The 13,632-nt window shown below is 36.8% G+C and overlaps 1 protein-coding gene across 2 annotated transcripts in view; it reads right to left on the reverse strand.

Moving 5' to 3' along the window:
* The window catches only part of LOC127426992 (ETS translocation variant 4), a 38,298-nt gene extending 25,174 nt beyond the window's left edge, over positions 1–13,124 (reverse strand). The window contains exons 1-4 of one of the 2 annotated variants that reach the window (XM_051674266.1): positions 12,513–13,124; positions 11,748–11,838; positions 11,427–11,474; positions 6,361–6,414 (exon numbers count right to left, since the gene is read on the reverse strand). In XM_051674266.1, coding sequence (XP_051530226.1) covers positions 6,361–6,414; positions 11,427–11,474; positions 11,748–11,838; positions 12,513–12,569 — 250 coding nt within the window. In that variant the 5' untranslated portion in view covers positions 12,570–13,124. Of the gene's footprint in view, positions 1–6,360; positions 6,415–11,426; positions 11,475–11,747; positions 11,839–12,303; positions 12,432–12,512 lie in introns of those variants that run through there. The other variant, XM_051674268.1, reaches the window with a different exon arrangement.
* Positions 13,125–13,632: the final 508 nt, after the last annotated feature.

Below are 13,632 nucleotides of genomic sequence, written 5' to 3' on the forward strand. Positions count from 1 at the left end.
TTTGACCAATACATTTCATGACTTTATCCATGATATTTCCAGTAGTTTGAGATTGCTGGGTAAGGCTTTTTAGAAATAATTTTCATTCATACCAATTTGCTAATGAATCATTCAGACCGATTTGCAAACCGGTTTGCCCAATGTATCGAAAAGACCGGACACAAAAGAATGAATCACTTACAAATTAGAATCAAATCACTATAGCTTGTGAGATTGTTTTACTCTACAAAAGAGCAATATATAGCCATTTTTTTTAGAGCAGTGCATAAGTAGAAAAACATATTTACAATAGTATTTTCCTTGACTTTAAAGATGTTATACATTTATAATTACTGTTATACAACAGTCTCCAAACACTGCTATCACAGTGCACTGGAATCATGGGTACTGGATTCAGCATCCAAATCTCTGATATCTATTGGTTTATGAATGTTAAGTTACAAGTGTGCCATGTTATCATTAGCCTTTATCTCAGTGTTTCTTTCAATATCAGCAGGATAAAAAAAAATAAAAAGAAAAAGAAAAAGGGAAAAAGAGCTCCCAATTTCCTGCCAATTTTCAAGGACAATTTCCTGGGTAGGTTTAGAGTGTTTCCCCCCTAGCCACAGTTCTCCCTCACTGCCCCACTGATGCATTAAAATACACATTGCTGTCCATTCAATGAGCAAAGTTATTGCCACACTGACCATACCTCAGCCTGCAAAGTGTATGTTCTAACTTGTTCCAACACCAGACTGGCACACAAGCTTCCAAAATCGGGAGACTTTTTTTTTCACACAAGCTTCTGAGCTGCCGTTTACTGGCACTTCCAATCTGGTAGGTATTCAGCTTACAAGAAAACATCATTTTTGAGAACATAACAACTGCCTAGTCTTGAGCAATGTTCCTCTAATAAACTTTCATACTTAAAAAAAATTCAAAAGGTAACATCTAAATTAAATAGTTTTATTATACACCAGCAAAAGTAAATTTGATAAAACTTTACAATAAGGTTCCATTTGTTAACATTAGTTAATGCATTAGGTATCATGAACAAACATGAGGTATAACTTTGTAATATGGCGCTTTTCGTACCACTGTCTCCTTAAGATGATTTGCTTGTGTTTTTCCTCTTTTGTAAGTTGCTTTGTATAAAAGCGTCTGCCAAATGAATAAATGTAAACAATTAACAATATATTTTTTACAGCATGTATTAATGTTTGGTAATGTTAGTGAATAAAAATGCAATTGTTCATTGTTAGTTCATAGTAAATTAACTATTGTTACCAAATACAACTTATGAGGTAAAAAATGTATTAGTACATGTTGGAATTTAACAAAGATTAACAAATGCTGTAAATGTATTATTCATTGTTAGTTCATGTTAACTAATGTTGGTAACAAATGAAACCTTATTGTAAAGTGTTACCAGTAATTCTTACTTAAGGTCTACAAAGAAAGAAAGAAAGAAAGAAAGAGAACGATACAGAAAAACAAATCTTTAAAGGTGGTGTTCAACAGCGCAGCTCTTAGGCAGTCCAAATCATGAATGGAGATTCCGTTTTCACTTAATGTGCTGCCTCAGCCAGTCCCTCACAACCAGCCCATTCATAAAAAATGTGGGGCTTAAATGTGCGCGTGTGTCGGTGTGTGTGTACGCGTGTGGCTTGTTTCTCTGCAAAAAGTTAGTGAAAGAGGAAAGACTGGCCCCCTCTACGGGGTAGAATGACGGGTCTCTGCACTCTTGAGGATGTTTTTGTAGACTTTGTTCCATAGCGGCTGTATTTTGGAAAGTTGAGAGCTATCGAGCTGCATATTTTGCTAGAGGAGGGGGGGTTGGGGTTGGGGGAAGAGTACGACAGAATTATCCAGCGATATATCAGACACTTTGAGAGCTAACGTAAGGGCACAGCAATCCAAACAAGCTTGAAAATTCAGGGACTTCATCTTTCTCTATTTTCTTCTCTCTTGCTCTTTTTTTCTGTAGACTTCTCTTCTGTGTAAGTAAATTTATAGCCACAACTTCCTTTATAATTACTACAAGACACAAAACCAAACAATGGCCATCGCATCACTGCATTTGCTGGATTAACTCACATCTTGGAACACTCAAGTGTTGAGACAGAGAGAAAGGGAGAGTAAAGGCTGTCCAAATTTTCACATTTCAGCACACTTAAAGGAGAAACGGGATGGGGTAGGGTTAAAACCTTTATTCAGAAAAAGGAACATGAGGGGTGGAGTCTACCCTGCTCTTGGGCATTTTCATGAATGGGAGAAAGACTTCTGTCCTTTGTGTGCTATTACAAACAGTACAAATGCTGTTAAAAAAAAAAAAAACTAAGCTTGCTTTAAATTAAACAAAAAAATGTTTTAATTAAAAATCACTATTTCACAAATAAAAAAAATCAACACTCAAAATCAATACAATTTCTGAAAGGTTCTGTGTTAGTTTTGTAATCTTTTGTTCTGTTTCTTTACTCCTGGGTGCTCCCAACAGTCTTTTCTACAACAGTGTCTAGTCTGAAGTCCAGAAGTCATGTCATGTATTCATTTTAAAGAAATATTCTGGGTTTAATGCAGGTTAAGCTCAATCGACAGCATTTGTGGCATAATTTTGATTATCACAAAAAATGCATTTCGATTTCTTAAAAATAAAAAAATCAGGGTTACAGAGAGGCACTTACAATGGAAGTAAATGGGGTCAATCAGTAAACGTTAAAATACTCACGATTTCAAATGTATAGCCACAAGACATAAAAAGTATGTTAACATGCTTTTAGTGATAAAATTGCTTAACTTCTTCTGTTAGATGATTTATGCAAATTTACAACTTCATTGCCATAACGACATAACACTGTAAACCATGTAATCCAGCAAAAATGCCAATTTAAACAAATAACACACAAGTTTTAACATGTTTTAAAATAAGGGCTTCACATTTCTGCCTGTAAACCCCTTAAACCCCTTCACTTCTATTGTAAGTACCTCACTGTAACCTCAATTTTGCATTTTTTTAAATAAAAGGAGGACGAGTCAAAAGTATTTTTTGTAGAAATCAACATTATGCCACAAATGCTGCATGTCAATTGACCTTAACTTGTATTGAACCCAGAATATTCCTTTAACACATTCACTTCAAATAATACTACTACTATTAATAATAATAATAATTTTACATTTAATTCTTTTTTTATAAGCTTACATATTTTTGTCTTGTTTTCCAGTTAAACATATAGACATCCTTTCAAGAAGACATATTTACATGAGAAGCAAAATTGCATGTACTTGTTTTCAGAAAATATCATTTTTTTATATAAATAAATTAAATAAATTTTACAATTTAGTGAGATTTATGCGTCAAACAAGAAAAAAAATGCTGATGGGGTAAAAAAAAATAAAAAATAGATATATTTTCTTGGAAAACAAATCTTACACAATTGTGCTTCTCAGGTAAGTTGAATGTTTATATATTTTTATTGGACAACAACAAGACAAAAACACTGATTAAGAAAATTATTTGTACAGTATTTTACAGACAGTATTAATGATCCCCAAAATACAGAATTAGTCAAAGTGGGCATACTCATGTTCGTAGCCCAAGTTTTGGATGACAATTTGTGCATTAGGGAGAAACATTCAACCAACTGCTGAGTTTTATTGCTGATAATGACAAACAGAGGTCACAGCAACAGCAAATGGAGAGTCTCAATGTGGGGGGGGGGGAGAAAGGGATGGGGATAGATTTGCCAGATGTGCAGGTGTTGCACAACAGCATGATCACCTCCCCCCACTTCTTTAATCTGGCATTCTGCTCTGTCCCAGAGTTTTAGACTCTTAGTTGTGCCCAGACGGGAAACAACTTTACTGACAAAACAACTGAATGCTTGACTCGATGTATCTTGTTTTGCCACTGATGTGTTTACAGACAAAAGGCCAAGAGACAGAAATGAAACATAATATGATGGCACAGTTTAGCAAAACATCTGACTCACCTAAATGTCATGTTAATCTCACTTAGTTTGAAGCAGACTAACATACAAAAGCCCTAGGAAGTAGGCTGTGTTTTTTAATCTACCCCTCTGAAAAGACCAGCAAGCTGGTCACCAGCATATATTGGATTTTGGATGCTGGTGTCCCCAAGAGAGTTCTTAACTAGCTTAACCAGCAAGACTACCAGCTAACCAGCTAAATTTAGCTGGTGAACAACCAGTACTGACCAGCATAAACCACCTTGGAACAGCATGAAAATTCATGCTGGTTTTGTCAACAGTGTATAAAGCTGGTTGCATAAGTAGACCCACACCATAGAAACCACAAATCATAGAGACCACAAATGTGGGAGAACATGTTTATATTTATAGCTGCCTTGTCAACTCAAGCATTTTCTCAATGAGAAACCTCAAATGGAGAGCATCCATGAGTTATAACTGCATTACATCTAAATGAAAGGGTGGGTGATGCTGTCAGTCAAAGCTTTGCGCCACTTAACTAATGTGACAGGCCTGTCAGCTTGAACTCCCATCTTCTCTGTGAATTTTAGGAAGGCTGTCAATGCCAAAGAGCACTGGTGATTGGTTATGTCCTGATGGGGTTAAGTAGACATGACCTTTTCCTGCCCCAGAGTTCATCTTCATTTCCTCCCCCTCATTGTTGCAAAACAGACAAAAACAATATGTTATGGGGAGCATCTATCTGTCACTAGAGGTCAAATCTAGAAAGGGGTTCCATTGCAGTGTTTGCAAACACAGGTTTTAGGATTACGAGTCCTGAAGAAGTCCTCATTCTTAGCAAGCCACCCACTGCCCAATTCATGTTACAATTACTGATTTGGAAAAAACAAATTCTAATTTTCTATGAGTCATACCTTGAACTCTACAACCTTTGAAAAAACGGCTACCAGTGTTTCCACCACAGGTCACAATAGACTTGCCAATGTGGTAAAGACCCAACCCAATACGCTTGTGAATGGCTCCAACAAAAGGTTCAAGGGGATCTGTTTACAGAGTGCACACCACAAAGCCTGGCATGCAATTGACAGGAGATGCAACAAAACGAGGAAGCCAGTTGAAAAGGCAGCCTCGGTGTTGTGCGGTATAGGAATTTGCTTTCCCATTTACACCTCTGATGGGCACAAAAGGGAATCTTTGTGCTTGACTACTGAATGATCTTTTACTGGTTTCCTCAGCTGCTCAATTGAGCCTTTCAGCCACATGCAAATGGAAGGTGCTCTTTAGTACAAACATCCAAATGCGTCAGTGTAAGAGTAGTAGGTCATGTATCAAGTGTTTCTCACAGTGCTCGTAACACCAAGCCGGAGGAGATGACTGTTCCTCTGAAAACATCCACACCCCAGCCTCCAGCAATTTGTTAATCAATCAGTTTTTGGACAAACAATCGCAGAAAAAAAAACTTCTTCCATCTCATTATCTCTCTCAGCCTCTCAGGTTTCAGATATTTAATTAAAGCTGAATTGTGTTAATTCTGGGCCACGAAAGTCACTGATTGGAATTACAAAAATAATTGTTTTCAAACAGGCAGATAGTCCTTTCCAAAATTCAAGCCATTGTTTGAGCCGATGTTGCTGGGTCGGGCTGGCTGGGATGCTCAAACAAACAGTAATGTTTTGATAGTGCCACAGTATTTACACTTTTATTGGGTGTCAACCAACAAATGGCTTACTTGTCTCTGCCTTTTAAAGGACTCCATTTATGTTAAGCTCAATCTACAGCATTTGTGGCATAATGTTGATTACCATAAAAATGTATTTCGTCTCATCCCTCCTTTTCTTAAAAAAATAAAAAATAGACGCACTTACAATGGAAGTGAATGTGGGCAATTTTGGAGGGTTTAAAAGTGTGAAGTGTGAAGCTTATAATTTTATAAAAGCACTTACAATAATTCTTCTGTTAAAACTCATGTATTATTTGAGCTGTAAAGTTGTTTACAGTCATTTTAGGATTTATTGACATTACATCGTCATGGCAACATAGTTGTAAAATTGGCTATAACTTTACACAGAAAAGGTCAGTAAGTGATTTTGACACTAAAATCATGTTTACATGTATATTATTTATGTCTTGTTGCTATACTTTTGAAAAATTTCATATTTTAACATTCAAAAATTGGCCACATTCACTTCCATTATAAGTGCCTTACTGTAACCCAGATTTGTGGGTTAAGTCAAAAAGAAGGGACAAGTCAAAAAAAATTGTGGCAATCAGTATTATGGCACAAACCCTGTCGATTGAGCTTAACTTGTATTGAACCCAGAATATTCCTTTAAAATGGATTAGGGGACAGTATTCAAACATTACATTAAAAAGTACACACTACAGCTTTAATGTTCATGCAAGATATTAATTAAAAGGATGCTGTACTTACAATTCTCTGAGTGGAAGTCAGGAACAAACTGCTCATCGCTGTCAGGAACTTGAGCTGCAGAGACCACCAAAGAGCTCAGTCAAAATAAGCATTATAAAAAGATTCATGACCAAAATATGAACCTGAGATTTTTAGTCATATTCTTAAAACTGTTGAAAGCTTTTAACAATATTTTATGGTAGTTTAGATTTATGTTTTCCTGTGGCTTGTGATTTCTGCCCTCTGTGATTCAAAGATCAGACTCCAAATGTCTTTAAACCAAGTCATTATTTTTGAGCACGCATAGCCTAAATGGACACTGAGATTTGATGAAGGGATGGGCTGTCCATTAGCCTAGCTTGTGTCTCCCTTAATCATCTCTGTGAAACCTGAGTTACTGCCTCTGGACAGACCATGACCTTCACCTCCACTTTTCCATGTGCCAGCACTTTTCCAAGGGCAGCAGATCAATATCACCACTGAGTGTTGTGTATGCGTATGTGAGTGTGTGTGTGCAGATATCTTGATTACTGCTGAATTCCATCAGATGAACTGTAGATGGTCTATTGAATAAAAAATTTGCTCATTGCTTCTTTAGACACTAAACTGATTGCACAAAAGGCAAAGTGAGATCGTGGATTCATGCAAAAAAAATAAAAATAAAAAATAAATAAATAAAAATAGCAAACCCAGCTACAGCTGTACTCATAGTAATCATGCTAAGCTTCTGGTACTCCCAGACATTTGTAGTGAGAAATTGTCTTTGGGTAATTTAATGGACTTACAAGTAAACTGTTGTGTAAATAAACATAATATACAGGTCTTATTTAAACAGAAAAGGGGTGATCAATGTCCACACAAGATGTGCTGTCCTCCCACCTACCCATCACCAACACTCTAGCTTGATCCTTCTGATAGATTTACCGACTTTCAAGCTGATGTAGCCAGTTATCTAGCTTATTCATCGTCAGCCAGTTTCGACAGAATAAAAGGGGAATCAGAAGAGAGTATATCTAGCAGCATCGCGTTAATACTTAAATCTCTCTTCCTGTGCAGTGCGCACATGCAAAAAAAAAAAAAAAAAAAAAAAATAATACATTTAAAAAAAAAAAACTAAACTAAAAGGACATTCTCAGACAATGTTGAGGAGCTCTGCTTAGTGAAGTGTTCTGGAATTCATCACCTGCTTTAAAGTCTTTGAAGAATGGCCTTTAAGGTCATGCAATAAGTGTTTGGGGAAAGAGAGGGAGCAATAGAAAGAATAGAGCAGATAAGTATAAGGGAAAGTAGGGGAAGAGAACGAATGCAGTATGTTTCCAAAGCCAAGAAGCTTTGATCCTTTTCTTTATGGAAAGGTTAATGCATCTAGCATATTTCTTAGGTGTTGAGAGAGAGTTAAATGTATATGAGATTATGTTGAGCTTCAATGATGCCTGTCTGTGTCTCTTCAAAGGTCACACTGGGTCAAATCAGCTGACAAAGTCAAGCAATGGATCTGTCCTACACACTGATTGCATAATTATGCACAGTAAAAATCTATAATGTCCCATAAAGGGTAATAATAAAAACCTACAGTTTTTTGTGTATTTGTAAATTTTCAGACGGGTTCAATATTGGAATACAATTCCACGGATCGCCACTGAATTCAGGTGGACAAAAAGGCCTGAATTCACAAGTCTCTATTCTGTACTCTGCGTATGATGCTGAGAAAACAAAGCTGTCAAATTAAGATCTCAAACAGCTGAAAGTAGTATGAATAAAGACAAAGATGTGGTCACACTGTAATGTTCTGGAATACAACAGCTAAAATGTAACCATACTGATACAATAAAGGCTTCTGATTTCATAAGCACTGGTCATAGTCACTTCCGCTTTCTTAGTGCAATGTCAGTGTGAATTTCCCCAAGACCACTTTCTGGAATAAGCTTCAAATAATGCCAATAATAAAAACAATTTAAAAAAAAAAGCTTAAAATACTTTTTCTTTACACCAGCTTCTGTAAGCACCACAAAATAAACTGCCACAAATGCCTGAATTGAATTAAATTTACATGTGAAGTTTTGACCTTTTTCCAAAAATACACAAATAATAAACAAAAGGAGGTTTAAAAGACCTGTTATAGAGTTGAATAATTAGTATAGTTTTAAAAGATGGAACAAGCTGATTATTATGGCTTATCAAAAGGCACAGTACACTCTCAAAAAGAAGAGAAATTCAGGTTCTTCCTCCTTTGTCCACTGTTCTGTCTTGCAATCCACATGCAATACACATGCAATAGCTCAGTCATGTGGGCTCATACGATCAGTGACAACTCTCATTTTTCTTGGACTTGTTCCCTTGTTCCAACCAGCAGACCATAAACTCAGACACCAGAAATGTTGGAGATTTAAATCCATCTCTTTAACATTAATCTGCCACGTCCTGTGTGTCGGAAACAGTACTGATGCCCTTTTGAGCATGCTCTAACAATTGACATTAATTTCATAGATGCTGCTCTTATCCTGTTGCTATACTGTAATTATATTAGGACCATTTAAGTTTTCTTCTTTTCTGCCCCCAAGGTGGATCGTTGGGCTGCTTTTATGAGTCAGAGCTAAGCCCAGTATTCGGCCCACCAGATCAAACGATAAATCTTTCAGTCTTATCTCAACATTTCTGAAAAGGAACACATGTCATTTTTAGATACAGAAGAAAACTTTGAATGTCGCCAGGGCTGACAGAAACCAAACCCTATCTCTCTGCCTCTCTTGTTATTCTCTGTGTGTATGTGAATGTGAATGCATACGTGGTCGCATCAGACCATGTGTCTGTGTGTGTATATGTTTGTTTCAATCCAGTAAGCTTCCAGGAACATCTTGTCTAGGGCTTTGAAACGCAAGTCTGCACATGACCCAGGTTTGTCTGTGAGAGCATGGAGACATGTTTCCTATTTCTCTGAGGGAACCTGAATGAGTTTTTTTTTGGTCAGGCAAATCCTGGGAGGAGCCATGAAGTCCGTCTTAAAAACTTAAAAAACTGCTGACATGACTGGACATGCTTTTTTATTAACTACCTTTTCCTCTTTCTCCATTTTTTCTTACCCTTTAAAGGGCAAATCCCCTCCAGCTCTGTCTGTTTTAACAATATGGTGCATTACTCATCATAATCACCTAATAATAAGCCAGTTCTTCCAAAAAGAAAAAAGTTCACAGCGAGCAAAAAGTGTGTGAGAGCAATAAAGTTGTTCCCTGCTCAACTTCATAGTGGCTTAAGCGTCAGTGCTACTCCTTTTCTGTTCCACCTGTTAAATTTGACTGGACTTGTTGTGGAGTCAGGCTTTGAGATGGGTCTCACTGTTTCTGGTTTACGGTCATTGCCTCGTCTGTCTCCTAACTGATGTGTGAAGTTCGCAGTTTGACACAACATAATAATAGCTGACAGTTCTGTTCTGAGGATGAGGGAAGCAAAATAGTATGCCGATAACTAAAAAGGTTTATTCTCTTATTCTGGTTTGACTATGCATTAAAGGTGCACTCAGTAATTTTTTCCCCATTAAAAAGTTTTACTCCTAAAGAAAATAATTGTAATTTTAAAACATATGTATAAAATCACCACCACTCACATGAGATGAGGACTCTAGTCATATCAGTAACCTTATAAAAGCTGTTTTATTCTACATGGGGCAGGGGCGCTCCCATGGGGGCTGCCATTTTAAAATCACATGACCAGCTGAATACTCCTTGCTTAATCTCAGTAACCGTCTTGTTATTGGGCACTTTCACTCTTGGATTAAATTAATCATGACTGATTGTGAATAGTGAATTTGTACAATGGCATCTGTAAGTGAAAACTACTGATTTTGAATGATGCTGCATCCACACCACTAGGTGTCACTGTAAGTCCAAGATGACACAAACAAAAAGTTACTGAGTGCACCGTTAACAGATCTAAAAATCCCTCTGCACATAAACAACTGCATATGGCCTTTGAGGTATTCCAGACACAATTAAGCATACTTACATTTAAACAAAAAGTCTCAGTTTCACTGGTTCACAAAATGGAAACAAAGAATGAATGCATCAAAAGGAGGGAATGTACTGTAATTTCTTCTTAGTCCCGGTTACATCCCCAAATCATTTCTCGATTTTAAGGTATGTTATCAGAAAATACTGTATTCTCATATATGCCATATTCCATCTTAACTGCATGTGAGTCCAAACAAGTTTTTTAATTTCTGAAAAAGCATGCAACAAAAGTATGCATTTACATTCTCACTAATATAAGCTTTTAAATTGCATTAATTTCACCTCTTAATTAATATATTTTCATACATATGACGTTTGCCACAGGACAGATGCATAATTCATTCAAAACAGCAGGGATCCAGCCAACCTGTCTCATTGACAGCAGCCTTTGTGTTCTCCACACTCTGACATGTACACAATAAATTGTTTCTGGCAGGGTTCATTTCAACTATTTGCCTCCAGACTGTCCAGCTTTGATGCTGTTTGTTTGCATTGCCTGGGTGTACTGGCTTTAAAGGCCACTGTAAGGATATTCCAAATAAAATGTGCCCGGCGTCATGTAATCAAGGCATTTTTGTACATTTCACGTAAACAACAAATTTAAAAGATCCTTCTATAAAGCACAGCCACCAAAAGCTATTTAATGTTTAATGCTTTTAATAATAAATCAAGTTAATGACCAAATTATTTTGTGTCAAATAAGTGTCACATTATCATTATATGGCTGCTGTACCATTTGATGACAATGACTGTGCTGATCTACCACATACAGAATCTTAAACATAGCCCTTCAATACTGTTTTAAATGACCACACCTATTATTTATTATTAAATTCTGAAGTTCTAAATTTTTAAAGTGGAAGACATTAATAATTTCCAACAACAGCCTTGATGAGCAAAGCCGCCATCCCAAACTGAAGACATCTTTCTACTGTTTTTGTATAAATCCCTTTGTCTCACTGAACACCCTAACATTTGCTTTACATAGGTTGTCCTCGTGTGACATTTCCTTACAAACTGCCACTAGAGGGACATATTTATTTCAGTATGGATGCACAATAAATGCTTCGAATAGGTGCATACCTTCGGTGAGCCATGTCTCCTGAAGTTGGCTTAAATCCTGAAAGAGATCTAAAAAGAATAGAAACAAGTTACAAATCTTAATGCATTTGCTTCAATAAAAAATCATTATTTATTAAAAAAAATTAGGTCTGCCATTTTGTTTTAACTCTTTCCTCAACAAAAAAAATAAGAAAATAAAATAAATAATATGCCTTTTTCCAGACAGCTGTCTCAGTTCTAAAACAAACCAAGCTGTTTTGGGATGTTGAGCTAATTTAATTTCTCTGACCAAACAGCTAGATCAAACAATATTAAGTTTTTTCCACTTGCTCATTACTTTACCTTCAGATTCCTGAGGGGGTAATTCGGTGTCCATGTATTTCCTTTTCGTCGCCATCAACAGTCTATTTAGGGGCCCATTTCCTTGCGACCTCTACAAAAAGAAAGTAGATTATGTAAGTGGAAAATACAGTACATCCACAGAGAACAACACTGTAACTTCAGAAACATGATGACAGCTATTTAGGCACACTCTTAAAAGGACCTTAAAATAAAACTGACCTAAACAGAATAATAATACTAAAACAAAACAGTACAAAAGTGCTCTTTGTTACAACACACCATGCCAAGGTACAGAAATAAAGAAAACTTCCAAGACAGACTACTGTCTAATACTTTTATGACTTTTTCAGAGCAGCTGAGGTGATGCCTCAACATCAAAACTCATTACTGTGCATTACCTTTTACATCAATAAACAGTTTATATAAATTCAAACAGTGACAATTCAAGTATCCTCAATGAAAAGGTAAGTTTTGATATCTCTGGTACACAGTAAGCAACCATACAACATCAAATCAAAACTGAGAAAAGCGTTGTGCTGAGAGGATGCAACTTTACCTTTGGAGCACAACATTCAATTCACGGAGAAAAAATATATAGTATTTAGTATTTACGACAGTTCTACTTCCTTTCAGCCCAAACTGAGAACAGTTTTCAACGCAGCAGCGCTTGTCTAAAACAAATCACATGCAACGACGATAACGCAACAGCAAAACATCCCCGCGTGAAGCCAGACGAAGCTTTGAGGTGAATAAACCCATACTCACATTAGCTAAAGTATAAGGCACTTGCTGATCCAGATATCCATCCATCTTATAATTCATGCCTTAACCGTTTGTGGTCATTTAGGCTGTGTTTTAATGAGATCCACGCAGACAGAGAAGGTAAGGAAGACGAACAGAGGCAGCAGCAGCAGTTTGTCAATGGAGCGCGAGGAGGCTGCATACGTAATGAGCTCCATTCACAAAAACACCAGCGTACGTATAAACACTAGACTCGCTCCTGAATCAAAGTTCAGACAGCGCGAGACCGCATTTGAGGCAAGGCGCTATTGTCTGCAGAGTTTTGGAAAGTTGTGTGTGTGTGGGATGCAAGCATTTTACACTGAGAATCCTAAAATTAACTATGGAAAATGCCACGTTTGCTATACAGTATAGAAGTGATTTGTGGTGGTATTTAGTGCAAGATTGCAAGGTTGTTCTTTGTAATTCGTACTAAATAATCGAAGCCAACAAAATGACAATTATGTTACCTATGCGTGATTTGTATTTGTGGTCACATGGCGTTGGTAAAAGAAAAAAAAAACACTTTTCCAATATTTTTTTGCTGACTTTAAGTTGCGTCTCTTCGTTGTCGGATGTTTACTCGGTTGCATGGATTTTGATTGGCGGATTTTTCTCTTTCAAGAGCTCAAATTTCTTGTCTTTGTCTCTATGAATGACTTTACCTATGAATGAAACCTCTCTACATCTTCTAACCAATCAAACTCAACGCTTAACCGAAGGCGGGGCTTACATTATTGCAGCCAATCACTGCTTGAGACTCCCTAGGGCTTTCCCTTCGAGGTTGCCAGTTGTTTTTCATTCACAAAAAGGGGAAAGTCGAGGAAGCAAAAACATGCCATTCATAAAACTTGCCCCAGCAGGAATGTTTTATGGTTGTTTTCAGCGTTTGCTTGATTAACAACAGATACAATTTGCAAAAACATCACGTGGTCCATCCTGAGCGAAACTGACTGCACGAACCGTGAATGGTTGCAATCTCAGTAGTGTATTGAGTGTATTTTGGCAGTGAAATGCGCAAAAACAGAAAGTAACACATGCTGTCCAGTGTCCACTATAAATCAGAATACATTATTTAAAACATATGTTCTGTAGTAAACTAAAC

The sequence above is a fragment of the Myxocyprinus asiaticus genome, chromosome 36 (genome assembly GCF_019703515.2).
Source record: "Myxocyprinus asiaticus isolate MX2 ecotype Aquarium Trade chromosome 36, UBuf_Myxa_2, whole genome shotgun sequence".
Classification (NCBI taxonomy): domain Eukaryota; kingdom Metazoa; phylum Chordata; class Actinopteri; order Cypriniformes; family Catostomidae; genus Myxocyprinus; species Myxocyprinus asiaticus.